Source organism: Suncus etruscus, chromosome 20 (genome assembly GCF_024139225.1).
Source record: "Suncus etruscus isolate mSunEtr1 chromosome 20, mSunEtr1.pri.cur, whole genome shotgun sequence".
Classification (NCBI taxonomy): domain Eukaryota; kingdom Metazoa; phylum Chordata; class Mammalia; order Eulipotyphla; family Soricidae; genus Suncus; species Suncus etruscus.
In genome coordinates, this window is record NC_064867.1 from 24,725,629 (window position 1) to 24,748,899 (window position 23,271).

The 23,271-nt window shown below is 37.9% G+C and overlaps 1 protein-coding gene across 2 annotated transcripts in view; it reads left to right on the forward strand.

Moving 5' to 3' along the window:
- Positions 1 to 23,271, forward strand: part of ANKRD28 (ankyrin repeat domain 28) — a 135,854-nt gene that overhangs the window by 89,668 nt on the left and 22,915 nt on the right. For both annotated transcript variants that reach the window (XM_049766131.1, XM_049766130.1), the window contains exons 7-14: positions 118 to 260; positions 4,840 to 5,052; positions 6,508 to 6,586; positions 8,465 to 8,579; positions 16,219 to 16,301; positions 18,316 to 18,379; positions 20,667 to 20,738; positions 22,571 to 22,711. In XM_049766131.1, the coding sequence (XP_049622088.1) occupies positions 118 to 260; positions 4,840 to 5,052; positions 6,508 to 6,586; positions 8,465 to 8,579; positions 16,219 to 16,301; positions 18,316 to 18,379; positions 20,667 to 20,738; positions 22,571 to 22,711 (910 nt within the window). The remainder of the gene's footprint in view (positions 1 to 117; positions 261 to 4,839; positions 5,053 to 6,507; positions 6,587 to 8,464; positions 8,580 to 16,218; positions 16,302 to 18,315; positions 18,380 to 20,666; positions 20,739 to 22,570; positions 22,712 to 23,271) is intronic.

The following is a 23,271-nucleotide window of genomic DNA, read 5'->3' on the forward strand; positions in this document are numbered from 1 at the left end:
ATTTAAACTGTTTTTTTTCTTTTTTTATAGATAAATGTTAAATTATCTATAAAGATATTCAGATTATATTTTATATTTCTTTTAGGCTCATCTGTTTTGTTCAAAAATCTATTTTAGGTCACATGGAAGTAGTGAAATTACTTGTGACACACGGAGCTGAAGTGACATGCAAGGATAAGAAGTCATACACACCTCTTCATGCAGCAGCTTCTAGTGGAATGATCAATGTTGTCAAGTATCTTCTAGATCTTGGAGTTGTTGTACGTATATATATAAATTGAGCAGTATAAGTATAAAAAATGTAGCATCTTATGTGATTTTGAATGAATTGTTAGGAGTTATTTCAAATAAATGATACTCTCATATAATAATGTTTTATATCTTTTAAATAGTTATCAAAGTCCTTTACTTCATATATGGTTAGATGTATAACTTATACCTTATCTAATTATCCAAATAAGTCATTTATATTTAGAGTTAAAATTCAAGATTGAGTTTCAGTCATGTAAAGAACACCACCCATCACCAGTGCAACATTCCCATCACCAATGTCCCAAATCTCCCTCCTCCCCACCCGACCCCCACCTGTACTCTAGACAGGCTTTCCATTTCCCTCATACATTCTCAATATTAGGACAGTTCAAAATGTAGTTATTTCTCTAACTAAACTCATCACTCTTTGTGGTGAGCTTCCTGAGGTGAGCTGTAACTTCCAGCTCTTTTCTCTTTTGTGTCTGAAAATTATTATTGCAAGAATGTCTTTCATTTTTCTTAAAATCCATAGATGAGTGAGACCATTCTGTGTTTTTCTCTCTCTCTCTGACTTATTTCACTCAGCATAATAGATTCCGTGTACATCCATGACTGAAACCCAAACACAATCATGTATGTAATCAAGGTATTTAAATAAAATATATATGTATATAAAAAAAAGAAAGAAAAAGAAAAATGAAAGACATTTTTGCAGTAATTCTCAGAGACAAAAGAGATGAGGGCTGGAAGGTACAGCTCACAACATGAAGCTCACCACAAAAGTGATAAGTGCTGTTAAGAGAAATAACTATATTGAGAACTATCCTAACAATGTGAATGAATGAGGGAAGTATAAAGCCTGTCTCGAGTACAAGTGGGGTGGGGGTGGGGTGGGGAGGAGGGAGATTAAAAAAAAATTCAAGATTGAATTGATTTATTTTTGTCTTTACCATGTTCCATCCCTGAAGCTTTTTTTCACCTGTAGAGATTAGCAACTGAGACATACATGGATTATTTTTTTTCCTATGTGTCTAGGTTATTTTTAGTCTTATTTACCCAGTGAGTCTGTTATTCTTTAAATGGTGGTGGACATAAGAGAACTAAGCAGAAAAACTAAGACTTGTTGTCTATTAAGTAAAATTTACTACACTAATGTATTTGGTCAGGAAAGGTTCTTGCTTTATTTTAATATAGTTGATTTCAGAATTGATAGATGTGTAACTTTCACAGACCATCCTTTTAAACAAGTGCTTTACACCACCTACTCTTAGTATATTTACTCTTATTTTAGGTTTGGTCTGACAAGATCAGCTGGTTCTTCAAAACACAGATTAAAACCAGAAAATTAGAAAGAGAGCGGGTATGGCTCTTCTAGAGGGAGGCAGTTTAGATCAGCTGCCCATAAAACCCAAAAAACAAGAACAAGGTAGGTGTATGGTAGACACAGAATACATGTCAGAACTGCTGAGCTGAATTGACTCAATATAAGGACAATGTGAAACACTTTGTCTTAAATGAGAAAGAAGTTATAGAAAGAAAGTATGGTGGTCATGAGAGGAAGTTGTAAAATCCAAACTTGTTAAGTAGGATCTTGTAGAGCAGGGGTCTCAAACTCGTGGCCCGCAGGCCATTTGCGGCCCTCCGTACAACATTTTGTGGCCCGTGGCTGGCCTTCAGATATCGCAGTATTCGTGATTATTTGCTTACCGAATAATCGCATTAAACATTCGCATACCCCGAGCATTTTTGTTTGGGGTATGCAAATGTTTAATGTGATTTTTTGCGATTTTTTTTTCTTACTAATGCAATTTTTTATTGCGAATAGTCAGTAAGCGAAATCCCTTATGCGTCCCAGCCTCCTGCGGCCCCCAGGTAAATTGAGTTTGAGACTCCTGTTGTAGAGTATAAACAGGTATGTTTTGTTTCAATTAAGTATCCTTGATCTGTTTCATCAGAGTATGATAACCTTAATAGATTCCTGATCTAAAGGAGAAAACTCTTGGCTCTGCGCTCAGAAATTGCCCCTGGCAGGCTCAGGGAACCACATGGATGCTGGGTTGGCTGAGAGCAAGGCAAATGCCCTACCACTGTGCTATTTCTCCAGCCCAGAAAACATTTCTTATCAGTTTTGAGTTCATTCTTATGTAGCTTTTAAAATTTATTGACTATTGACTGGAAAATAATTTTTGAATTCTGAGGATAGAGTGGTTTTTAGACTAAGTACTGAGGCTCAGAATTGAACTGTGTTGCCTCCAGTTGCATGTTTGGTTTCACAGAACTCCTATAACAAGTCATATTAAACTAGTAAATTTGATCTTTGAAAGTTCTGGAATGGGAGAATCCATTCCATGTTTCTTCCTACCTTTCAGTAATGGCATCTAGATCATTTAACTAAAATGTTAGTTTTTAGTTCTTAAAATTTTTGTTACTAATAATCTTAAGACAAAATATTAAAATAAGTTGGGAACAGTAAGGTTAAAGGGCCTTGCCTCCATAGAAGACAAATTCCACTTCAACTTCCTTCTGAGCAACTGCAAATTTAGGTCTTTCCATAACCTTCATATTAGATTCACTTAAAGTACTTATGAAGTCACAGAAAGCTTTTATGAAACAGCAAAGATACTCCTTATGAGCAGTTAAAAAGAGAAACTCTTAACAGTCAAGTTCAGGGGCATACTAAGCACAAAGCTTCCATTGTCCTTTCCCCATGAAGTTTATTTTCTCACATCAAATATGATACAATATATCATACGCATAATATACTCATAATATATCAAACTCATAGTAAACAGTCAAAAAGTGAAACAAAGTTCAGGGGCATACTAAGCACAAAACTTCCATTGTCCTTTCCCCATGAAGTTTATTTTCTCACATCAAATATGATACAATATATACAATTGATAACCTAGAAAAATTCACTTCAGTTTTGTTTGCAGAATTTTTGTTGAGATTTATTACATAGGTAATTTCCTGAATATTAGATTTCTGTATCTAAGACTACTTTGGGATATTTATTGGCCCAGAGCCCCCATCGCACATCCTGTGGTTGGTTAATCAACTATGGATAATCCTACTCTGAGATTCATCCACTCTAAACAATTATATTCTGGAGCTGGAGAGAGAGTATAGTAGGTAGGACACTTGCCTTTCACTTGCCTGACTTGGGTTTCGTCCTTAGTACTATATTTGGTTCCCTAAGCCTTATCAGATGTGATCCCTGAATTTAGTAAGGTCAGGAGTAAGCTCTGAGCACCACTGGGTGTATTATAAAATTTTTAATATTTATTACAAAATAAGATACATTTTCACTATTTAAAAAATAAGATAATTATTTCTATTAGCTATGTCATAGATTCTAAGGGTCACAAAAACTTAAATACTTTGTTATAAAATAAACTTTTTAACATACCTGTTTTATATACTAATATACCTGGTGTTATGTAAAAGTTTCTTTGACAAAAAGTAGTCACAAATGGGGAATATAAGAAGCCTGCCATACATGACCTCCCAGACATTTGGACAAAGATCAATGCTTTATTTTTATTGCACAGCAGTATCATAAACTTTATAAAATACCCACCTGCTTTATTTGATACAGAAAGAGGAAATTAACATGAATTATTTTCCATCTTTTAGCATATCATTTTCAGTGTATTCATTTTGGTAGAATGTCAGCATGTTTTAACTGAAAAATACCTATTATTCAAGCTGGATACAAAATCAAATAGAAAAAAGAAAAAAAAAAAACACTGTTTGTTTCTTTTTAAACTCCATATCGCTACTCATTACCTACTTTAATCTTTTGTTACCACAAAGTCAGTAGGCTGAAAATGTGCATGGTATTGAGTGTATTTCGGAATTTCCAATTTATGGTAGTTTTTTTGATGGTCTTTTTTTTTTTTTTTTTTTTTTTTTTTTGGTTTTTGGGCCACACCCTGTGACGCTCAGGGGTTACTCCTGGCTATGCGCTCAGAAGTTGCTCCTGGCTTCTTGGGGGACCATATGGGACGCCGGGGGATCGAACCGCGGTCCGTGCGCAGGCAAGGCAGGCACCTTAGCTCCAGCGCCACCGCCCGGCCCCTTTTTTGATGGTCTTAATGATGAAAATTGCCTTTAAAATATATATAATAGTTTATGTTTTTCTGAATGATCTTCCTTGGAGTCATTCAGTTTTGTTATGAAGTAGGCATTGTAAATGTTAATCATATTTTCTGAATGTTCAAAATACTTGTGAATAGTCATTGTTTTAAAAGAAATTTAGGATCATAGGCATTATCTCTGTATCACCATTTGGTTATTTTATTTGTTTGCTCTTTTGGGGCCACTCTTGGTTGTGTTCAAGGCTTACTTCTGCCTCTGTGCTGAGAGATCACTCTTGCAGTCTTGTGTGCCATATGTGGTACCAAAGATTAAGCCCCAGTTGGCTGCCTGCAAAGCAAGCACCCTACCCATCAGTACTATAGCTCTGACACTCTTTGCTTCTTTTTCGCTTTGATTATTTGATTGCAACCACAGCATAGATAAAACAGCTCACAATAATGATTATTAGCAATACCACTTTAAGATTACTTTTTCCTCTTTCAATAGATGAATGAGCCAAATGCATATGGAAACACACCCCTCCATGTAGCCTGCTACAATGGACAAGATGTTGTAGTGAATGAGCTTATAGACTGTGGTGCTAATGTAAATCAGAAGAATGAGAAAGGATTTACTCCTTTGCACTTCGCTGCTGCGTCAACACATGGAGCCTTGTGTTTAGAACTTCTAGTTAATCGTGGGGCTGATGTTAATATGAAGGTATGAAATAAAATCTGAATTCATACTTGTATTTAGTTTAATTTTAGGGTAGTTTCTACAGTGGCAACATAGACTACTCAGCAATACAAAGGAAAAAATGCTAATACAGAAACTCAGACAAATTGTAAAATTATGCTAGTAAATGTATACACAAATATATGTGTATGTCTATTTCCATTTATAGAAAGCTTTACAATATAGTCATTGCCCGTAAAAGGATCGATTGATGTAAAATAAAAAGAACAGGAAACTTAATCTGAATATGGTAATGTTCTGTATTTTAACACGTTTTATGTTATATAGTTTAGCATTTGTCAAGACTCATGAAGTGGTGCATTTAAGATTTGTACACTTTAGGCCATATAAGTTTTCCCTTAGATGGTAGAAAGCCAGATATGAGCCATAGTTTGTGTTAATGCATACCAGTGTTTAGAGGTAATGTGTAATTTATCTGCAGCTGACTTTGAAAAGCAACAAATAATTGATAGATTTGATGAAGAGATTGATAAATGGTGGTTATAGAACCTATATATGCAATCTTCCTGGAAATTACTTCAAGTTTCCTGTTTTGAATATTTTTATGTTAGAAAACTGTTATCATTGTCTTAACACTTACAGATGAGAAAATATTTTTGGTCTCTTCTCTCTTTTTTTTTTTTTTTTTTTTAATTTTTGGGTCATACCCTGAAAGTCCCCCAAGGCATACTCCTGGCTCTGCTCATGGTGCCATATATAGTGCCAGGAATTGTTGATCTCATACTCTTATGATAAAAGAAATTCCAGAGCTATCGATAAAATAATACAGTTGATGTATAAACTATCTTATCTTGTATGCCAGTTTTGATTGCTTTGCTGTGGTGGGTTCTGTCACAGCCAGGTATGCTCAGCTCAAGGTCACATGCATACTAGAGACCCTAGGATTTGAATACTAGCAATGATCCTGCCCCTGAGCATCACCAGGTGTGACTTATTCAACCACTGATGCCATATACCCCATCTTCAATTTTTTATATCTACACCATGACTCAGGGATTAAGATTTACAAAATAGTTTATTGCTTGCCTTTTTTTTTTTCTTTCTTTCTTTATTCTTAGGGCTTATTTCTGACTCTGGTAGTGTGAAATTTTGAATAGGAAGCACATGTACATCATGGTGTGCTGTGACCAGATTGTGTGACCTACACTAAATCAAATCCTTGTACTTTGATTTCCCAGCCTATGAATTAGGAGTAATAGTAAGGATTAGACTGTACCTTCCATATAAATACTTTATAAACTGGTTTTTAATACATTTCTACTTTATGATGCACATGCTAAAATTTATTTGAAGTTTTGAACAGGTGTTACTTAAAATAGTCTTCAGTTTAAGTAATTACTTGACTAATAGTTATACAAAACAAATATCAAAAGGATATTTTGACATAACAATAATTGTAAATCTTTTTGGTTATTTCAGAGCAAAGATGGTAAAACCCCTCTACATATGACTGCCCTCCATGGTAGATTCTCCAGATCACAAACCATTATCCAGAGTGGTAAAAAGTATTTCTGTTTGTTTTTATTTCGTAAATGTAGTAAAAAAGAATTTATTTTTAATCCACAAAATGGAGTGGTATCAAGAAATTTGAGTAGTCAATATATCAGATATCATGAAAATAGTATGATCTGCCATGTATTTCATACTTTTATTAGTAAAATATATATAAAATAAACACTATTCTCCCTGAATGGAATTTATTTTTATTAATTTTGGGTTTTTAAAATATTTGCTAAATAAAAAACTGCATTATATGTTAATAGAACTTTTGCATTGATCTCTCCCTTTTTAGTATTTTTGACTATTTTTAGGATTTAAATATTGTTTTAAACTTGAATTTTTTTTATTTTAATGAATAAAATATTAGGTGAGCCAAACCTTTAAATAATAATATTTTTAATGGAAGCATGAATTTTTTATTTTCACCTTTAAATAATATTTTTTTAATAGTTTTTTTTTCTTTTTAAATGCCAGAAATTAAATTCAGGGGCCTCAGATAAGCAAAAGTTCTTTACACCACAACCTCCTTGCCCTGTGTTATTGGATTCTTTTAAAGTTAATTTATTTTTAAAAAATAAATAAATTACTTTATTTAAACATTGGTTTACAAGGTTGCTCATAATACAGTTGTTTCTGGCATTTAGTGTTCAACATCATTCCCATCATCAGAGTGCTATTCCCTCTTCCATTGACCCCAGTTTCCCACATTCTCCCTAGCAACCAAGCCTGCAAAACTGCAAGCACAAACTAATTTTATATTGTGTAAGCAATAATTTTTAAATGTATTACTTGAAAGCTCTGTTTCCCAAGTTGTATTCCAAGGAACTATTAAGAATATGTCCTCAAGATCTACAAGTTCTACAGGAACATATAGATATAGGTATAATGCAGTTTTCTATATATTGCCACAAATGTAAGTCAGATAATCAGTGAAGCATTCCACATTCTTCTTTATGATGCAGAGTGTGCGCATTCCAACTATGAATAATTGGAACTGAGAACAAAGTTCGGGGATTGTAAATGTACTCAAATATGTTTAAACTCAGTTCCTAGTACCACAAGTTCTCCTAAGTACTACTCTGCACATCAGGCACCAGGTATAACCTTGGTGGTGCTCCCGAGCACTACTGGGCTAAAGTTTTGCTCTAAAGAAAAGCGTTTGTGGAACTTAAAAGATGAATCTGTGGCTTAAAGAACCTTCTTGACAGGCTCAATGCCACTGAGACACACCCAGCGGCCAGTGGTCTAGAGTCCCCAATAAGAGAATGGAGGAAAAGTATACTTATTTTAATACAGTGGTTTGTAGATTGTGGAATCCTCTGAGTCCTTTGTATTTTTGTGTTTTGGGGTTACACTCAGTGATGCTTAGGGGGTGCTCTTGACAGTGCTCAGGGAACTGTATGGGATACCTGGGATTGGATCTGGGTTGGCCTCATCCATCATACTATCACTCTGGCCCCCAAATGTTAAATCTCATTTTATTTTATTTATTGGATTTGGAGCCACACCCACTGTGCCTAAAGGGATACTCTTGGGGATCTTGTGCTCATATCTGTCCTGGTGAGTTAGAGGACTATAGGGAGTGCCAGAAATCAAAACCAGGTTAGCCACATAAGGAAAGTGCCCTACTCATTTTACTATCTCTCTGGCCCCTCCTTTGTCATTTTTAAACCCATTAACATATTGTGCTCAATTCACAGAATTGTTTTAAATGTCCTGTATAAATCCACATGCATGATTGAATAAATTGTTCTATGAATATAATATAAATTTTTATATTCACTAGTTTGTGCTAGAATAGCTTTTTGTATTATTTTTAAATAGTAAGTTGACTTGCTCTTAAGTCCAATATCTAATACTGTACCCTTTGTTGCAGGAGCTGTAATTGACTGTGAGGATAAGAATGGAAACACCCCTTTGCATATAGCAGCAAGGTATGGCCATGAGCTGCTAATCAACACTCTCATTACAAGTGGTGCTGACACTGCAAAGTAAGTACTTACCAGTGTGTCAATAGCTATGACGGGGAAGCACGGGGAATTGATATTTCTTGTACAAATAAGAATTTTACCTTAGGATTATACTGATTACTGGAATAGTTATTTTATAAACAATGCTTTTTTCTACATTATGAGTAATAAACCATTTTAAGCAAAGTTTAATTTTTTTATTATTTAAAAACAAAAGGCCCCAGGTATTATGTTCATTTCTTTTTATCTCAATACTACCTGTTGAGAGTGGTGTTCTAACTGTTCTGGTAAATCAAAGATTCTTAGGTAGCTGCTGCAAAGTATTTTTTCTGTTTATTAATTTTAGCAGAAGAGCTTTATTTAAGGCAACTTTTAGTAGTGCTTATATATATGCTTTTTTCAACTCAGTTCTCAGGTTTGCTCCTGGCAGTTCTTGGATGACCTTGTGGTGCCAGTGGTTAAACCTGAGGTTTCTGAACACAACATGTGTACTGCAGCCCCTTGAACCCTCAGAAATTGGGGGTGAGGGCCACCAGGGCTCAGGGTTTACTCATAGATTTGCACTCAAGTAGAATTCAGGAGACTATATGGGGAGCTGGGAATGGAACCTGAATTGGCCTCTTCCCCCACTATACTATCTCTCCAGCCCCAGAACTCTTTGCGGGGGTGGGGGGGTGGGGGGTTGGGTGGGGGGAGGAGTGTAGAGTACCCATACTCGGCAATACTCAGGAGTTACTCCTTTATCTACACTCAGAAGCTGTGTGCAAGGCCCTTAACCTTCTTACTGCATCTCTACTGCCCCAGAGATAATTATTTAAATGTTTTATTCATGGGGCTTTACCTAAGATGTGTGTGAGAGCCATGAAGTCCTGGAGATCAAATCCAGGACCTCATACATATCAGGCATATGTTCTTGTGTCACGTTCCTATTTATGTATTATATATCTGTTATATTCACTATATAGATATTATTTATATTATATGTTTTTATTTAAGGTTTTGTTAGAATCTATCATTTCTTTTCCTATAAAGAAAGCACAACACCCTACTTAATGTCAGTTTGACATTCTAATGGTTTTCTTTATCACGTTTCCATTCAGATGTGTTTAGTATTCTAAGCTTTACACATGATATCCTACTATACTTAAAATTTTTACATGTTATTGATTTGGGCTGTTTTGGGGTTTTTTTGTTTTGTTTTTTTTTGGCCACACCTGGTGGCACTCAGGAGTTACTCCTGGCTCTGCACTCAGAAATAATGTCTGGCAGGATCAGAAAACCATACGGGATACTGAGAATCAAACCCAGGTCAGCTGCTTACAAGTACCCTATCCATTGTGCTATTGTTTGGGCCCCTGATTTGGACTTTTTAGGAGGTTGGGATGCTCAGGTTTTTCCTGGTTTTATGCTTAGGGATCACTCATTAAGAAACTTGGGGGCCATAGAAATTGTAGTATTGAACCTGGGTCGCTGCCATTACAAGGCAAGCACTTTACCTACTGGACACCACATCTGGAAGTTTTTCTTATCTATAGAGTGTTTATTGTATTCATTTGCCCTTAGGGGGTTGGGTGGGTGTTGGCCAACCTCATCTATGCTTAGGACTCTATCCTCTTTCTGAGTTAAGGAATAGAATCTGGGTCAACTCCATGCAAGGAAAGCATCTTATTCACTCTACTATCTCTCTGGATACTCATTATTATTGCCACACATATTTGCTTTTCATGTTTTACTAAAAATATCTCCATTTTTTTCACCATTTGCCTCATTAGATTCTTAATGGTGGTGAAAGGTCCGGAAGTCCTAATTTAGTTACCCGGCGCAGAGAAATGAAGAGGCTTATGAGTTCCAGCATATGCTTTGAAAAGTGCTTTAATACTGACCATTATGAATGGCCAGGGTCTATGGATTCCCAACAGAACCAAAAGACCACGTGTTTCCCTGATCACCCCCTTATATAGGATGGGAAGTGGGAGGGGAAGGAGAGTCCTTGAGGGCTGGACTTCCGCCAGGACAACACCAATGATTCGTGAGGTGGGGGTAGAGGTGGGGCCGAGGTAGTGACGACTTCCTTAAGGGGCGGAACACCCGCCAAGGTTGGGGGGGGGGCTGATTTCCCTTTTCAATCCCCACTTCTTGTACTGGAGGCTTCTAATCCTAGAAGCCAATGTGATTTGGGGCCTTTACTTTCTGATATTACTGGTCATAATTATTTGCATGAGCTAACCCTGCATGGGCCAATGGCTACCAGAAGTAAAAAGGCTTAGGAGGGGCCCCAGTAGGGGTATTAGATAGGGGAGAATTCCATTTCATAAAGACCATAAGGGACCATTTAATAGCTTTTTATCTTGGCCAGCTACTCTTGATGGTGCTTGATTCTGTTTTACACATTTGAAATTAACTTTTGTGAGAGTTTGTTATTTTTGTTTAGCCCCGCTAGTTCTGCTAGCCCTGCTCCCCCAGTTACCAATTTACCTGCTACTTTTGAGCACTAATGCTGGGATGTATAAGCCAAATTTTTACCACACATTTATACCCGTTCCGGAGGTAAATACCCTGGGCTAGAGGGAGCAGGCAGGACTTCTGAGCACTGAGTACCTCCTACCTGACCCAGGTTTACAGATTTGGTGCTGTTATGAATAGCAAACAGAAGATTTAAAGCTAAACAGGACTACCTTTTGACATAAGTACAGCTAGAAGAAGCAAAGATTAGATTACCTAGTTAGACAGGGACAGCCAGAGGCCAATTTTTCCCCCCACCCCCAAGAGGGAGGCAAAGGCTGAGGTTTTGCTTTACACCCCCATTTCGGCTCCCCCACCACCACATGGGAAGGAGTAGGGGACCGGAGGTAAGCGGTTCTAGTTTTACACAAGCCTACTATTGATTTGATGCCCCCACCCTTCAGTCACAGGGGTTTCCATATAGTCTTTTCACCAGTTCATCTGGGTGTATGACCTGATTAAGCCCTTTTTTAGCAAGTGCCAGGGAGAGCATTGCCAGAGTCAGTGAGTGCATTAGGGCTGAAGTGTGCCCGCCGGACCCGTATCTTGAGGGGATTCTCAGTGTGCTCCACTTTCCAGGTTTTAGATGGAAGGCGTGAACCCAGGAAGCATGCAGTTCACCTTGACAGCAGTTCTTTCCACATAGGCTCTAGTGTTTGCGAGCGGTACCGATTTACTAGATTTACTAGGACCTGGTCTTTCGGCTTCTGGGGCTTATATGCCTGTTTGAGTCCCTTTCAGACTTGGCTTTGTAGGGGGCATCGATGGCGGCCGGCCGAGCTGCTAGGAGAGTGGAAGGGGGGAGAGAAAAACATTATAAGACTCAGAAAACATTTGCACTGGGCGGGGCCCCATATGGTTGCTTTTTTTTCATAGGCTGTGAATTTCACAACGAAAATAAGGAGGTTTCTGCTGACACCATTTCTGCAACTTAAACAGCTGTTGGGGTAGAAAGCCCTAAACTCCAGTTGCCTTTTCTGCACTGGGTTAGACAGAGATGAAGAAATTTTATTTTTATTAATGACTGTTTTATTTTTTAACATTACCAAGAGAAACATAATTTTTGCTACCTGCTTTAACCTCTGGGATAGATAGGCATAATGTTATTTTTAATTGTTAACTTGGCTTATTAATTTCTGTGGCCTTTCTTTTTCCCTTATTCCCCTTATAGCTTTTTCTGATGACCATTTTGCTTTAGAGATTTCATCACCCTAGAAGTTATTAGAGGGAACGTGGTCGAAGATCAATCTTCTGTAGCTACTTCAGGCTGACAGGGGACTGCAGTTTCAATCTTTAGATAGGGTGAAATTTCATATTTTTCTAAAGGAGCAGTTAACTGGTTCACTTTTGCAGTTTTAACACCTGAAAAGGATTAGATCAATTATACAGGGGAATATTACTTAACCCACTCAGGCCTTGGAGCAGTAAATAGCACAACTTGAATGGCACAGCTGTTCTTATTGTCTGTAATGATAGCACAAATTAATCAACAGAAAACAAAGCATTTTAGCATTATAAATGAACAGTTTTGAGTTACTTCAGTTAGACTAACATTCGCATTTACAACTAGTAAGAGCATTTTTGCATAAGTTACTTCAAAGAAGTGGGTTTTAAGTTAGGCCCACTAGAATTTTAATTAGCTACCAAAAATGGTTTTTCTCTCCACCTTTACCTTGTACCTTACCAGGTATTTGAATAACTTGGCTTTTTCCTTTGCACATATACAGCACTGTTGGAGAAATCTCCATCTGGGGCACCCCCATTACTTACAGAGCTTTTCTGAGGATAGGTTGTGGACACTGCAGGTTTTTCACAGTCACTCAGGTTTGGCTAATGAGTTGGTTGGTTCAGCATGAGGTTCTTCTGGCTGGGCATCTCACCCTCTGCAGGAATTTTTAGAGGTGACTTGTCTGTTCCACTCCTCTCCAGGTTTGGAAGAGACTGACCTCGAATTCTCTTCTTCTGAGATTGAGGGGGAGAGCAGGGCCCACAGGCTGTGATGATCTTCTAGGAAAATCTTCAATTTCCTTACTCAGGCCATTTATTTCAGTCTCTCGCCGGTCTTTTCAGCCAAATGCTTGAGGATGCCTGCTTGCCACACCACCTTAACTCCAATTATTCCTCTGAAAGAGGGCTTTGGGGTCCCCTCACTAATTTTTTTGATTTTCTGTTTGCATGAGGACTACTCCTCATGCAGAGAGAAAAGCCATCTGCTTGTATCTTGTGCAAAGCAACATGATGCCATGATATAAATGGTACTAAAAGGTTCTGGGAGAAGAGAAAAAGCAAATATTACTTAAATTACTTAGATAATTTTAGAATCTCTTTTTTACAACGAAATATTTTATACATTTTTAAAACCATGACCAATTTTATAAAACCTTCTGTGATACAAATATTAATGTTCTTGGTAACATATAATGAAAAATTGCAAAATAATATTTTAATTATGCTTGATTTTAAATATAGAAATTCACTTAGTTTTCTAAACAGAAAACACCAGCAATTGAAACACCAGCAATTTACGTTACACAAATTAATGTTGAAAACCAGAAAGAATGAATGCTTACTACTTTTGGTAGAACATGCTTAAAAACACTTACACTTTTTTTTAACCTAGAGACATATTAATAATTATTTAGATTGATTATACAGATTTTTTTTTTTTTTTTTTTTTTTTTTTTTTTTTTTTTTTTGGTTTTTGGGCCACACCCGGTGACGCTCAGGGGTTACTCCTGGCTATGCGCTCAGAAGTCGCTCCTGGCTTGGGGGACCATATGGGGCGCCGGGGGATCGAACCGCGGTCCGTCTCCTAGGCTAGCGCAGGTAAGGCAGGCACCTTACCTCGAGCGCCACCGCCCGGCCCCTGATTATACAGATTTTTTATTACACATTTTTAATTTTTTTACACCACTTTCCTTTCTGCATGCAAGGCAAACGCCCTACCATTTGGCTCCTTCTCCTTTCCTTCCCTTTTTTTTTTTTTTTAAAAAAAAAAAAAAAACTTCTTCACTCATTCTTTAGCAGTGGTTCCGCTGCTAAAAATCTTCACGTGCACTGAAAAACAAACAAACAAAAATAACAACAGTAATCTGCAACATTCTCTTATATTTTTTTAAAAAAAAACTTTAAGTTAGAAATTTAAAGGCTCAAAGTTTTTTTTTCTGACTTTCAAACCATTAGCTAGATTTTTTTTTTGATATGTAAATGATCTACATTCCCCAGCCAGGTGAGGCTGGGAGGACAATGGTTTGCCCTGGGGCTTAGTGAATTTCTTCAGTCTGGAGTTTAAAAGCACTTATTTTTTTTTTTTTTTTCTTCAGCTAGAACAAAAGCGGCAGTTGCTCTTTTTGGCCTGAACACATGGCAGGATAATTGGGGATGGCAAGGTTCAGAAATTCTCCAGGGAAAATTTGTCCCTGATGGCCATTTGAGAAATCTGGGATTTGCAATCTCCAACACCCTCCGCCATGTTCCTAGCGTGGCCCTTGCACGCGCCCGCTTCCTGGTTGGGTGGGGAGCGGGTTAGGCGGGTTTCGGGCGCCCTCTCGCAGCGCCACGGGTGGCGGGGGTCGCGCGTCCCGTGGTTAGACCAAAGGAAAAAAACATAGAACACACAGACAAAAACAAACAAACAGACAAACAGTGGCGCCACACGGAAACAACCCAAACAAATGCGTTCAAGTAATCTTTTCCCAAAGTTCTAGTGTCAGAGTAAGTGGGGTGGATTGAATTTGTCTCATCAAACTTGTAGAATCGCCAGGAAGGCAGACAGGCAAAGGAGGCAGTCAGAGGGGAGTCAAACGAACATCCAGAGACACAACTGTAAAATTCACAGATTCCTAGACAGACGGCTATGCTAATAACAACCAAGTTTTTGAGCTCCACAAATCACAGGCAGACAACCTCCTAGCAGCAGCGGGAACGTCTTCCCGCCGCTCTTACTGAACCCCTGGGGTACCACCAGGGTTGTGACCTAAGCAGCCAAAGCTCGTCAACTTTTCCTGCCCACCTGGTATACGCGTCAGGTGGAGGACCACACACACCTGGAAACACATCAGGTGGAAGATCCCTTAGTCACCCGGGGGGACTCTGACCCCCCTCCGGGGGGACTCTAACCCCCCTATGAAACAAAGTCTGCTTCTACTCGGTTTCCACATCGAGCAAAGAGCTCATAACATTAGCCAAGCCACCACAAAGTCAGCTTTCCGCTGGTCACAGAATACAACATAATCTCAGACTAAGACAGACACGAAGCAAAGCGCGCGCGCGCGCGCACACACACACACACACACACACACACACACACACACACACACACACACACATCAGAACTCACCAGACACCTGTTCATAGCTCTCTGTGCCAGGCAGAATTGAGGACTCCTGGCTGGCTCGCCAAACTGAAAGGTCCGGAAGTCCTAATTTAGTTACCCGGCGCAGAGAAATGAAGAGGCTTATGAGTTTCCAGCATATGCTTTGAAAAGTGCTTTAATACTGACCATTATGAATGGCCAGGGTCTATGGATTCCCAACAGAACCAAAAGACCACGTGTTTCCCTGATCACCCCCTTATATAGGATGGGAAGTGGGAGGGGAAGGAGAGTCCTTGAGGGCTGGACTTCCGCCAGGACAACACCAATGATTCGTGAGGTGGGGGTAGAGGTGGGGCCGAGGCAGTGACGACTTCCTTAAGGGGCGGAACACCCGCCAAGGTTGGGGGGGGGGCTGATTTCCCTTTTCAGTGGGATTTTCTTCCTAGTCCAATTTCCACATAAACACTCTGTCATAATTTGAGTAATGTGTAACTGGTTTCCAGTGAAGCTACAGAACATGCTCAGCACAGCTGCACACATTAATTCCTCTTTCTCTAGCAAATCCCCTATTGACAATGGGTGCTACAATAGAATACACCCCTATTGTAGTGGGTGCTACAATAGAAAATCCCATACTCTTATAGAAAATTTTTTCTATAATAAATTTTTGCTTACTTTGAGCCTTTGGACAAATTAATTTTCAAGGTATTAAAGAATTCTTTTACTTTATTTAGTTATCTTTTTTGCTTTCAAGTGGTTTCTTTGTAATGGATGTAAATGATTGGGGTTTTTTGTTTTTGCTTTTTTGGCATTGTGTTGAGCATTCTGTCCTGTTTCATTTAGGCGTGGCATACATGGAATGTTCCCCCTCCATTTGGCAGCCTTAAGTGGTTTTTCCGATTGCTGTAGGAAACTTCTTTCTTCAGGTAAAAACAATTTTCACAAACTCCCCCCCTCCCCCGCAATAATGTATAATTGACAAGTTATTTATTTCAGGTGTACAGTATAGTTGATACTTGAATTCATCCACTTAACGTTCAAAATAGTTACTGTGTATAACCACCACTATACAATTTAGTAGTATTTCATAAGCTAACATTTTGTTTAGAGTCCCCTTTGTTTCACTTTTTAGATACTACTTTTTTCTTTGTTTTGTTTTGGAGCCACATCTCCGTGGTGTTTCTGGACTCCTTCTTGCTCTGTATTAGGGTTTGCTCTCAATGGTTTGTTTAGGAATCCATGCAGTATTTGAGAGACATGCTGGGAGATTGAGCCTGCACCTCTTTTATGCAAAGCATGTGCTTCACCCTGTTGAATTCTTTCTCTCCTCTTTTTTTAGCAAGATCTCCTACCAACACAGAGAACTACGCTGCCCAAAATAAAAGCTCAAATTATGTGTATACATATATTTTTAGACAATAATGATTATTTAGTCTTATTTTCCATGTAGTGCTAGAGAGGGATTAAACCCAGGCTTTTACATATGCAAGACATTTCCTCTTCCCTGGAGTCATATCCCTAGCTCAGTAAAGTGTCTTTTTAGTTTTTATATTTTTTCAGTACTAGGGATAAAATTTAGATCTCACAAGTAGGAGGCAAATGCTTCTAGGAACTTTGAGTTATGTTCTAGACTCCCCAACTAAGAGTTTATAAATTAAGGTATGTACATATTTATTTTTGTTTTGACACATGCTTTTTTTTGTTTTGTTTTGTTTTGTTTTTTGGCTGTTGGGTCCCACCCGGCAGCCCTCAAATTGCTCTACTCAGAAATTACTCCTGGCAGGTTTGGGGACCATATGGGATGCCAGGATTCGAACCACCATCCTTCTGCATGCAAGGCAAATGCCCTACCTCTGTGCCATCTCTCCGGCCCTGACACATGCTTTTTTTCTCTCTTCTCATAGACTACAGTATAGTATAAAGCTGTGTGATAACACAGCTGTCTCTGTGATAACGGATCAAGCCCAGGGCTGCAGATGTGCAAGATAGGTGCTTTACAACTGAGCCTCATCCATGACCCAATATCACTTTTTCCTTTTATGATTTTTATTTAAACATTGTGATTTACAATACTCTTACTCTTTTTTTTTTCTTTTGGTTTATGGGTCACACCCGGCAGCATTCAGGGGTTACTCCTGGCTCTACGCTCAGAAATTGCTCCTGGCAGGCTGGGGGGACCATATGGGATGCCAGAATTTGAACCACCATCCTTCTGCATGCAAGGCAAATGCCTTACCTCCATGCTATCTCTCTGCCCCGATTTACAATACGCTTAATAATAATAATAGAGTTTCAGTCATACAGTGTTCCACGTTCAAGCCCACCACAAGTGTTGTTATCCTTCCACCAGTATCTCAAGGTTCCCTCCCACACTAATAGCACTTTAATATGCCATAAAAAGCCAAAGAAAAATTGTGTGACACTGTGGTAATATTTTATTGTGGTGATCTGGTACAAAATCTGCAATATCTTTGAGGTATGCCTGTGGTTTCTTCTTATTGTTGAATAATCATTGTATCTTCTTATGACATTTATTTTGGTTTTGGGGCCACACCCAGCTGTGCTTAGGATTTATTACTGGTTCTGCACTCGGAAATAACTCCTGGCATTCTTGGGGGTTCATATGGAATTCTGGCACTTGAGCCCAGGTCGACCGCATACTAGGCAAATGCCCTATTGGCTGTGCTATCGCTCTGGCCCCTTTCCTATTACTTTTATATAAATAAATATTTTTTCCCATCACTTTTAAATGAGTAGCCTAGCACTTTAAAAAAAAAAACCTGGTCCTGTAGTGATTATTAATTTATTTTTAATAATTTTGTATCTGCTTGGAATTCATATTTTAATGGGAGAGTGCATAATTCCTGACATGATAGAACATTTGATTTATAATATTAAATACCTATAGTTGGTACCTAAAAGATGTGTTACTTCTTGTAGGCTTTGATATAGATACCCCAGATGATTTTGGCAGGACCTGTCTGCATGCGGCTGCAGCTGGAGGGTATGTTAACAGTGTTTTCACTTCTTTAAGGAAAAGATAATTGGTAGCCCCTGAATACTTCTAGGTGTAACCTAAAAACAAACACAAGATCGTTATTCCTGGCACTTTTCTTTTTTTCTTTTCTATTGTGCTATTAGTTCTGGGATATTACAAAATGGGGATAAGTTGTAATAAATGGTATGGGAGAAGAAAGTCCAGAGTCGTCGAAATTATTTTTCATTTTCTACATAAGTTGTTCATTGAAAAGATAGAATAAACCTGTAAAAAGAAAGCTGAGCTGGAGTGATATTACAGGATGCTTGCCTTGCACGTGGCCTACCAGGTTCCATCCCCTGTATTCCATATGTCCCCTGAACCCTGCCAGGAGTAAGCTCTGAGCACTATTGGGTATGACCCAAAAAGCAAAACCAACCCCACCTCCCCCAAAAGAAAGAAAGTGCTGTTTTCTATAAGAAAAATATTCCTGGATTAAAAAGTTTATACCCTCAAATGAAGACATCAAAACATGGAAATCTAGTTCTTTAGGTGTTTTTTAAGTCTTTATTTTAGGGAAAATGTTGATGATCTGTTTGCATTCAACCAGAACTAATCCATAGGAAGTGGAAAATTGGAGCTTGAATGTTTTAGTACTAATTCTGAGGGAAACTAGGCAGTGAGCTTGTTTGTCCCCCTTCTCCTTTCCCCTGTCCCCGTATGTTTTTTGTTGTTGTTATTGTTTGTTTGTTTTAATATTTGTGCCACACTCAGCTGTTCTCAGGGATTATTCCTGGCAGGATTCAGAGAACCATATGTGGTGCTGGGGATCAGATATTGAGGAAGCCATGTGCATGTAAGGCAAGCTCTCCAATCCATGCAGTCGACATTGAATAATGACCAATTTCAACTAAAATCTTGGACTGTAGCATGTTGCTGTTTTAACATTTCTCTTAATTTAGGTCCTAAATATGAGAAGCTATTTAAGTAGTTTGTAATTTTGTTTGGGGCCACTGTGCTCAGTACTTTAATCTAGCTCAGTCAGTGTGTAGAGATCACATGGCTGAGCTTGGTTGTCCATCTGCGGTGCTGGGAATCTAATCTGGCTCAGCTGCATGCAAGTCATATTGCCCTACTTTAGCTGCTGTATCACTTTCCCTGCCAATTAAGAGTATTTATCAAGAGGTTTTTTTCCCCCCCAAGAATTTAATCACATTAAACTCGGAGTACTCTGTGAACAATATGCTACACCAAGAATACTAGGAAGTGCATCTAAGGTCTAGAAATGGATTGAGTATATGGCTGGAATCTGGGGCCACACCCAGTGACGCTCGGGTTACTCCTGGCTATGCGCTCAGAAATCACTCCTGGCTTGGGGGACCATATGGGATGCAGGGGGGATCGAACTGCAGTCTATCCTAGGCTAGCGCATGCAAGGCAGACACCTTACTGCTTGTGCCACTGCTCTGGCCCCTGAATCTTTTCTTCATCTAAAGTCACCAAGGAACCTTCCAAATGAAACATAGCTTTCAGGGGCCAGAAAAATGGTACAAAGGTTAAGGCACTTCCCTTGCACATAGCCTCAAACCAGGTTTGATCCCCAGCTGTGAAATCCCACGTGCCTTGAAGAATTAATAAACCAAGCCAGTCATAAGAGAATCATGAAGTCAGTGGCTCCTTGCCTTCTGGTCCCATTCTACCTGCCAAGCCAATCTGAAACCTCTTTATTTACCAACCAGGAGGGGGAGAGTCAAGTGAGATCCAGATGGACCTTTACAAGTCAAAGGACTTGGTGAAAAGAAAGGAAGTTGGGGTAAATGCAGGATGTGATCTAATGCCTAGTGCCACATGTGATTCCTTGAGAACTGCCAGGCATGATCTCTGAAAACAGCTAGGAATGATACCTGTGCATCATATAGGACATGGACTCTCTTTCTCCAGTCTTCCCCACCACCTCCCCACCTTAGTACTGCCAAGAATAACCCTTGAGCATGTCTGAGTGTGGCTCTGAAACAAAAAAAAAATTCATTTTAAAGATTTCTAAGAATTATTAGGAACTCTCTTTTACAGATGTGAAATTTTTTGTGAATACTGACATGACGCATTAGGCAGTTTCTGTCAATATGTTGATGTATTAGTTATTTTAAATTTTATTAAGTAAAGTCCATTTTAATGTTTTTATTTTTCTTTAAATATAAAACATGCTATGCTCATTTTTAACTTTATTTGAAAGCATGATTTTATACTTGTTTAAATCAATTTTAGTATAAAACTGCTGACAATGAATCCTTTTAACTTTTTCCCCCCTGGATAGAAATTTGGAGTGCCTGAACCTTCTGCTGAATACTGGTGCTGCAGACTTTAATAAAAAGGACAAATTTGGAAGGTAGGATGTGATGTAGCTCCTCTTCAGAGCTTTTATGATGTTACTATTAATGACATGCTTGACTTTCTAACAGTTTAAGGTAATTAGCAATTAAACATCTTTTGCATTTGTGTATACAGAACGGAATATGAATTATTGAGAGGGTAGATTAAGTTGATAACTTCTATATATTCTCACACAGTTTTCTTTTACCTTAGCCCTTGCCTTCACATCAGAAAACCACTCACTTATAACTTTATCTTATATGGACTATTATAGCTGTTCTTATCACTCTTCCTCTTGCAATAATTTATAGTCATGAAAATGTAAAGCCCTATGGTACTTAGTTGTTTATATAGTACATACATAAGATAATTTTTTACATAATATAATTTTAATTTAGTATTTTCTCATATACATGCATGTGCTTACCAGAACCTCCATATTTTCTGTTGACTATGATTTACAGCATATAGCAGTAAAATTATAGAATCCCTTTATATCATCCTATACTCAATTTGTCCTCATTTTCATTACTCAGCACCAGGCCTTATTGTTACTATCAACTATCATAGCAGTAATTAAAGCTATAATTATTTCAAATAAGAATTGACATAGGGTGGTGTATTTGAATCATTCAAGAAAGGATTAAAAGCAGTTTGAACTGATTTGACAAATCAATTTGTAAAATATTAGTGGGGAAAAAGTAGATTTGTCGTCAAGAGTTAAAATTTTAATACCTAAGTGTATGTCAGAAAAGGGTATGTGTGCCTAAAGTAAATTAGTGGAAAACTATTTTATTCTGGAATTGTTTTGAGGAGTAGACTGTTCTAAAAGTCCTAGGATTGAGAAGGAATTAATGACAGGCAAAATCAAAAATTGCTTTGGTTGTGGAATGTAGTACTTTTGTATCTAAATTTTTTATAATTATATCAAGTTATATTCGTTTAATTTATAGAGCTGAACCATTTCTTATCAGAAATAGCATTAAGATCTTTTGAAAAATATTTTGAGTTTGGAGGCATAAACATAATTGTTTATTGTTCTTTAAGAAATATTCCTATACTATTATTCAATAAAATAAAATGTCTATATATTTTTATATTTTATATTTTTAAGAAAATAATTATGCCTCAATTGGGCCAAATTTACATGTCTATTTTTGCTCAAGAAATCTAATTATCTGCAGCTCTACCATATAGTTGTTATAACTAAACATTCTTTTTAATATTTCTATATCTCCTTACCTTTTTTTATTCTACTAAGACACAAACTGAACTTTCTTCATATGCAGTGTGGGACTTTTTTTTATTAGTAAGGGGAAGCTGTGTTAAAATGAAAAATTTCAACTTTCTTAATAGAAAATGAAGGGATTCGGTATTCTTCTCATGACTGGAATTGTTACTGTTTTGGTTTTGTTTTTTGTTGGTTTGTGTTTTTTCAGGGGGTGGGATGGCACTTCTGACTATGCTCAGAGGTTACCCCTGGCTCTGCGTTTAGGAATCATTCCTGCAGGGCCCCAGAGACCATATGGGATGCTAGTGACCAAACCTGAGTGGGCCACATGTAGGGCAGAATCTTATGTGCTGCAGTATCACACAGGCCCTGGAGTTATTACTATCTGGGGAATCTGAAATTATTTAAATCTCTTTCACTCTTAGAGATTGTCTGCCTCCTTTTTATAATTTACCCTTGTAGATTTCTCTCCAGCCTTCCAAAAGACTCAGTATATAGTAGAAAACCATCTCAAGCTTACTATAAATACAGTATTTGTAACTGGGTTGAGTTACAAACATGTTCTTACTGGCATATGTTTCTGGTTCTTTTTTTCTTACATTAACTTGGACACAAAGATCTCCACTGCACTATGCTGCTGCCAACTGCAATTACCAGTGCCTGTTTGCTCTTGTGGGATCAGGAGCAAGTGTGAATGATCTGGATGAAAGAGGCTGCACACCCTTGCATTATGCAGCTACATCAGACACAGATGGCAAGTAAGTAGCATGTGGTACTAATGAAGGACTATTATTTCTGTAAAACAGTATTTCCCATAGAAATAATATTATTGCAATTTTTTTATTCCATTTTTTCTTTGGAAGCCACTCCTGACTATGCTAAGGAGCTAGTCTCAAGGTCTCTTGGTATAGTTTGAAAGACCATGCAGTGCCAGGGATCAAAATCAAGCTCCTGTGTTTATATCATATGCTTCAGCCCACTGAACAGATTCTCTTTTTAACTTCACTTCCTCATCTTTCCTTGAGTCTCTTAAGTATTAGTATTCTTATTCCTAAGCCATAGTTATAGTTATTATTAGTACGTAGTTAATTACTATCTATTTTTACTCAGCATTTTGGAAACTTCGAGGAGCATTAAAGTTTTATTTTTCTGAATTTGAAAAACATTCCAACCACTAGGTTGACAAGTATCGGACATAATCATACTTTCGCCAAAGCAAGTTTGAAATATTTGGTAAAAGAAGAAACATTCTAGGCCTGAGAGATAGCATGGAGGTAGGGCATTTGCCTTGCATGCAGAAGGATGGTAGTTCGAATCC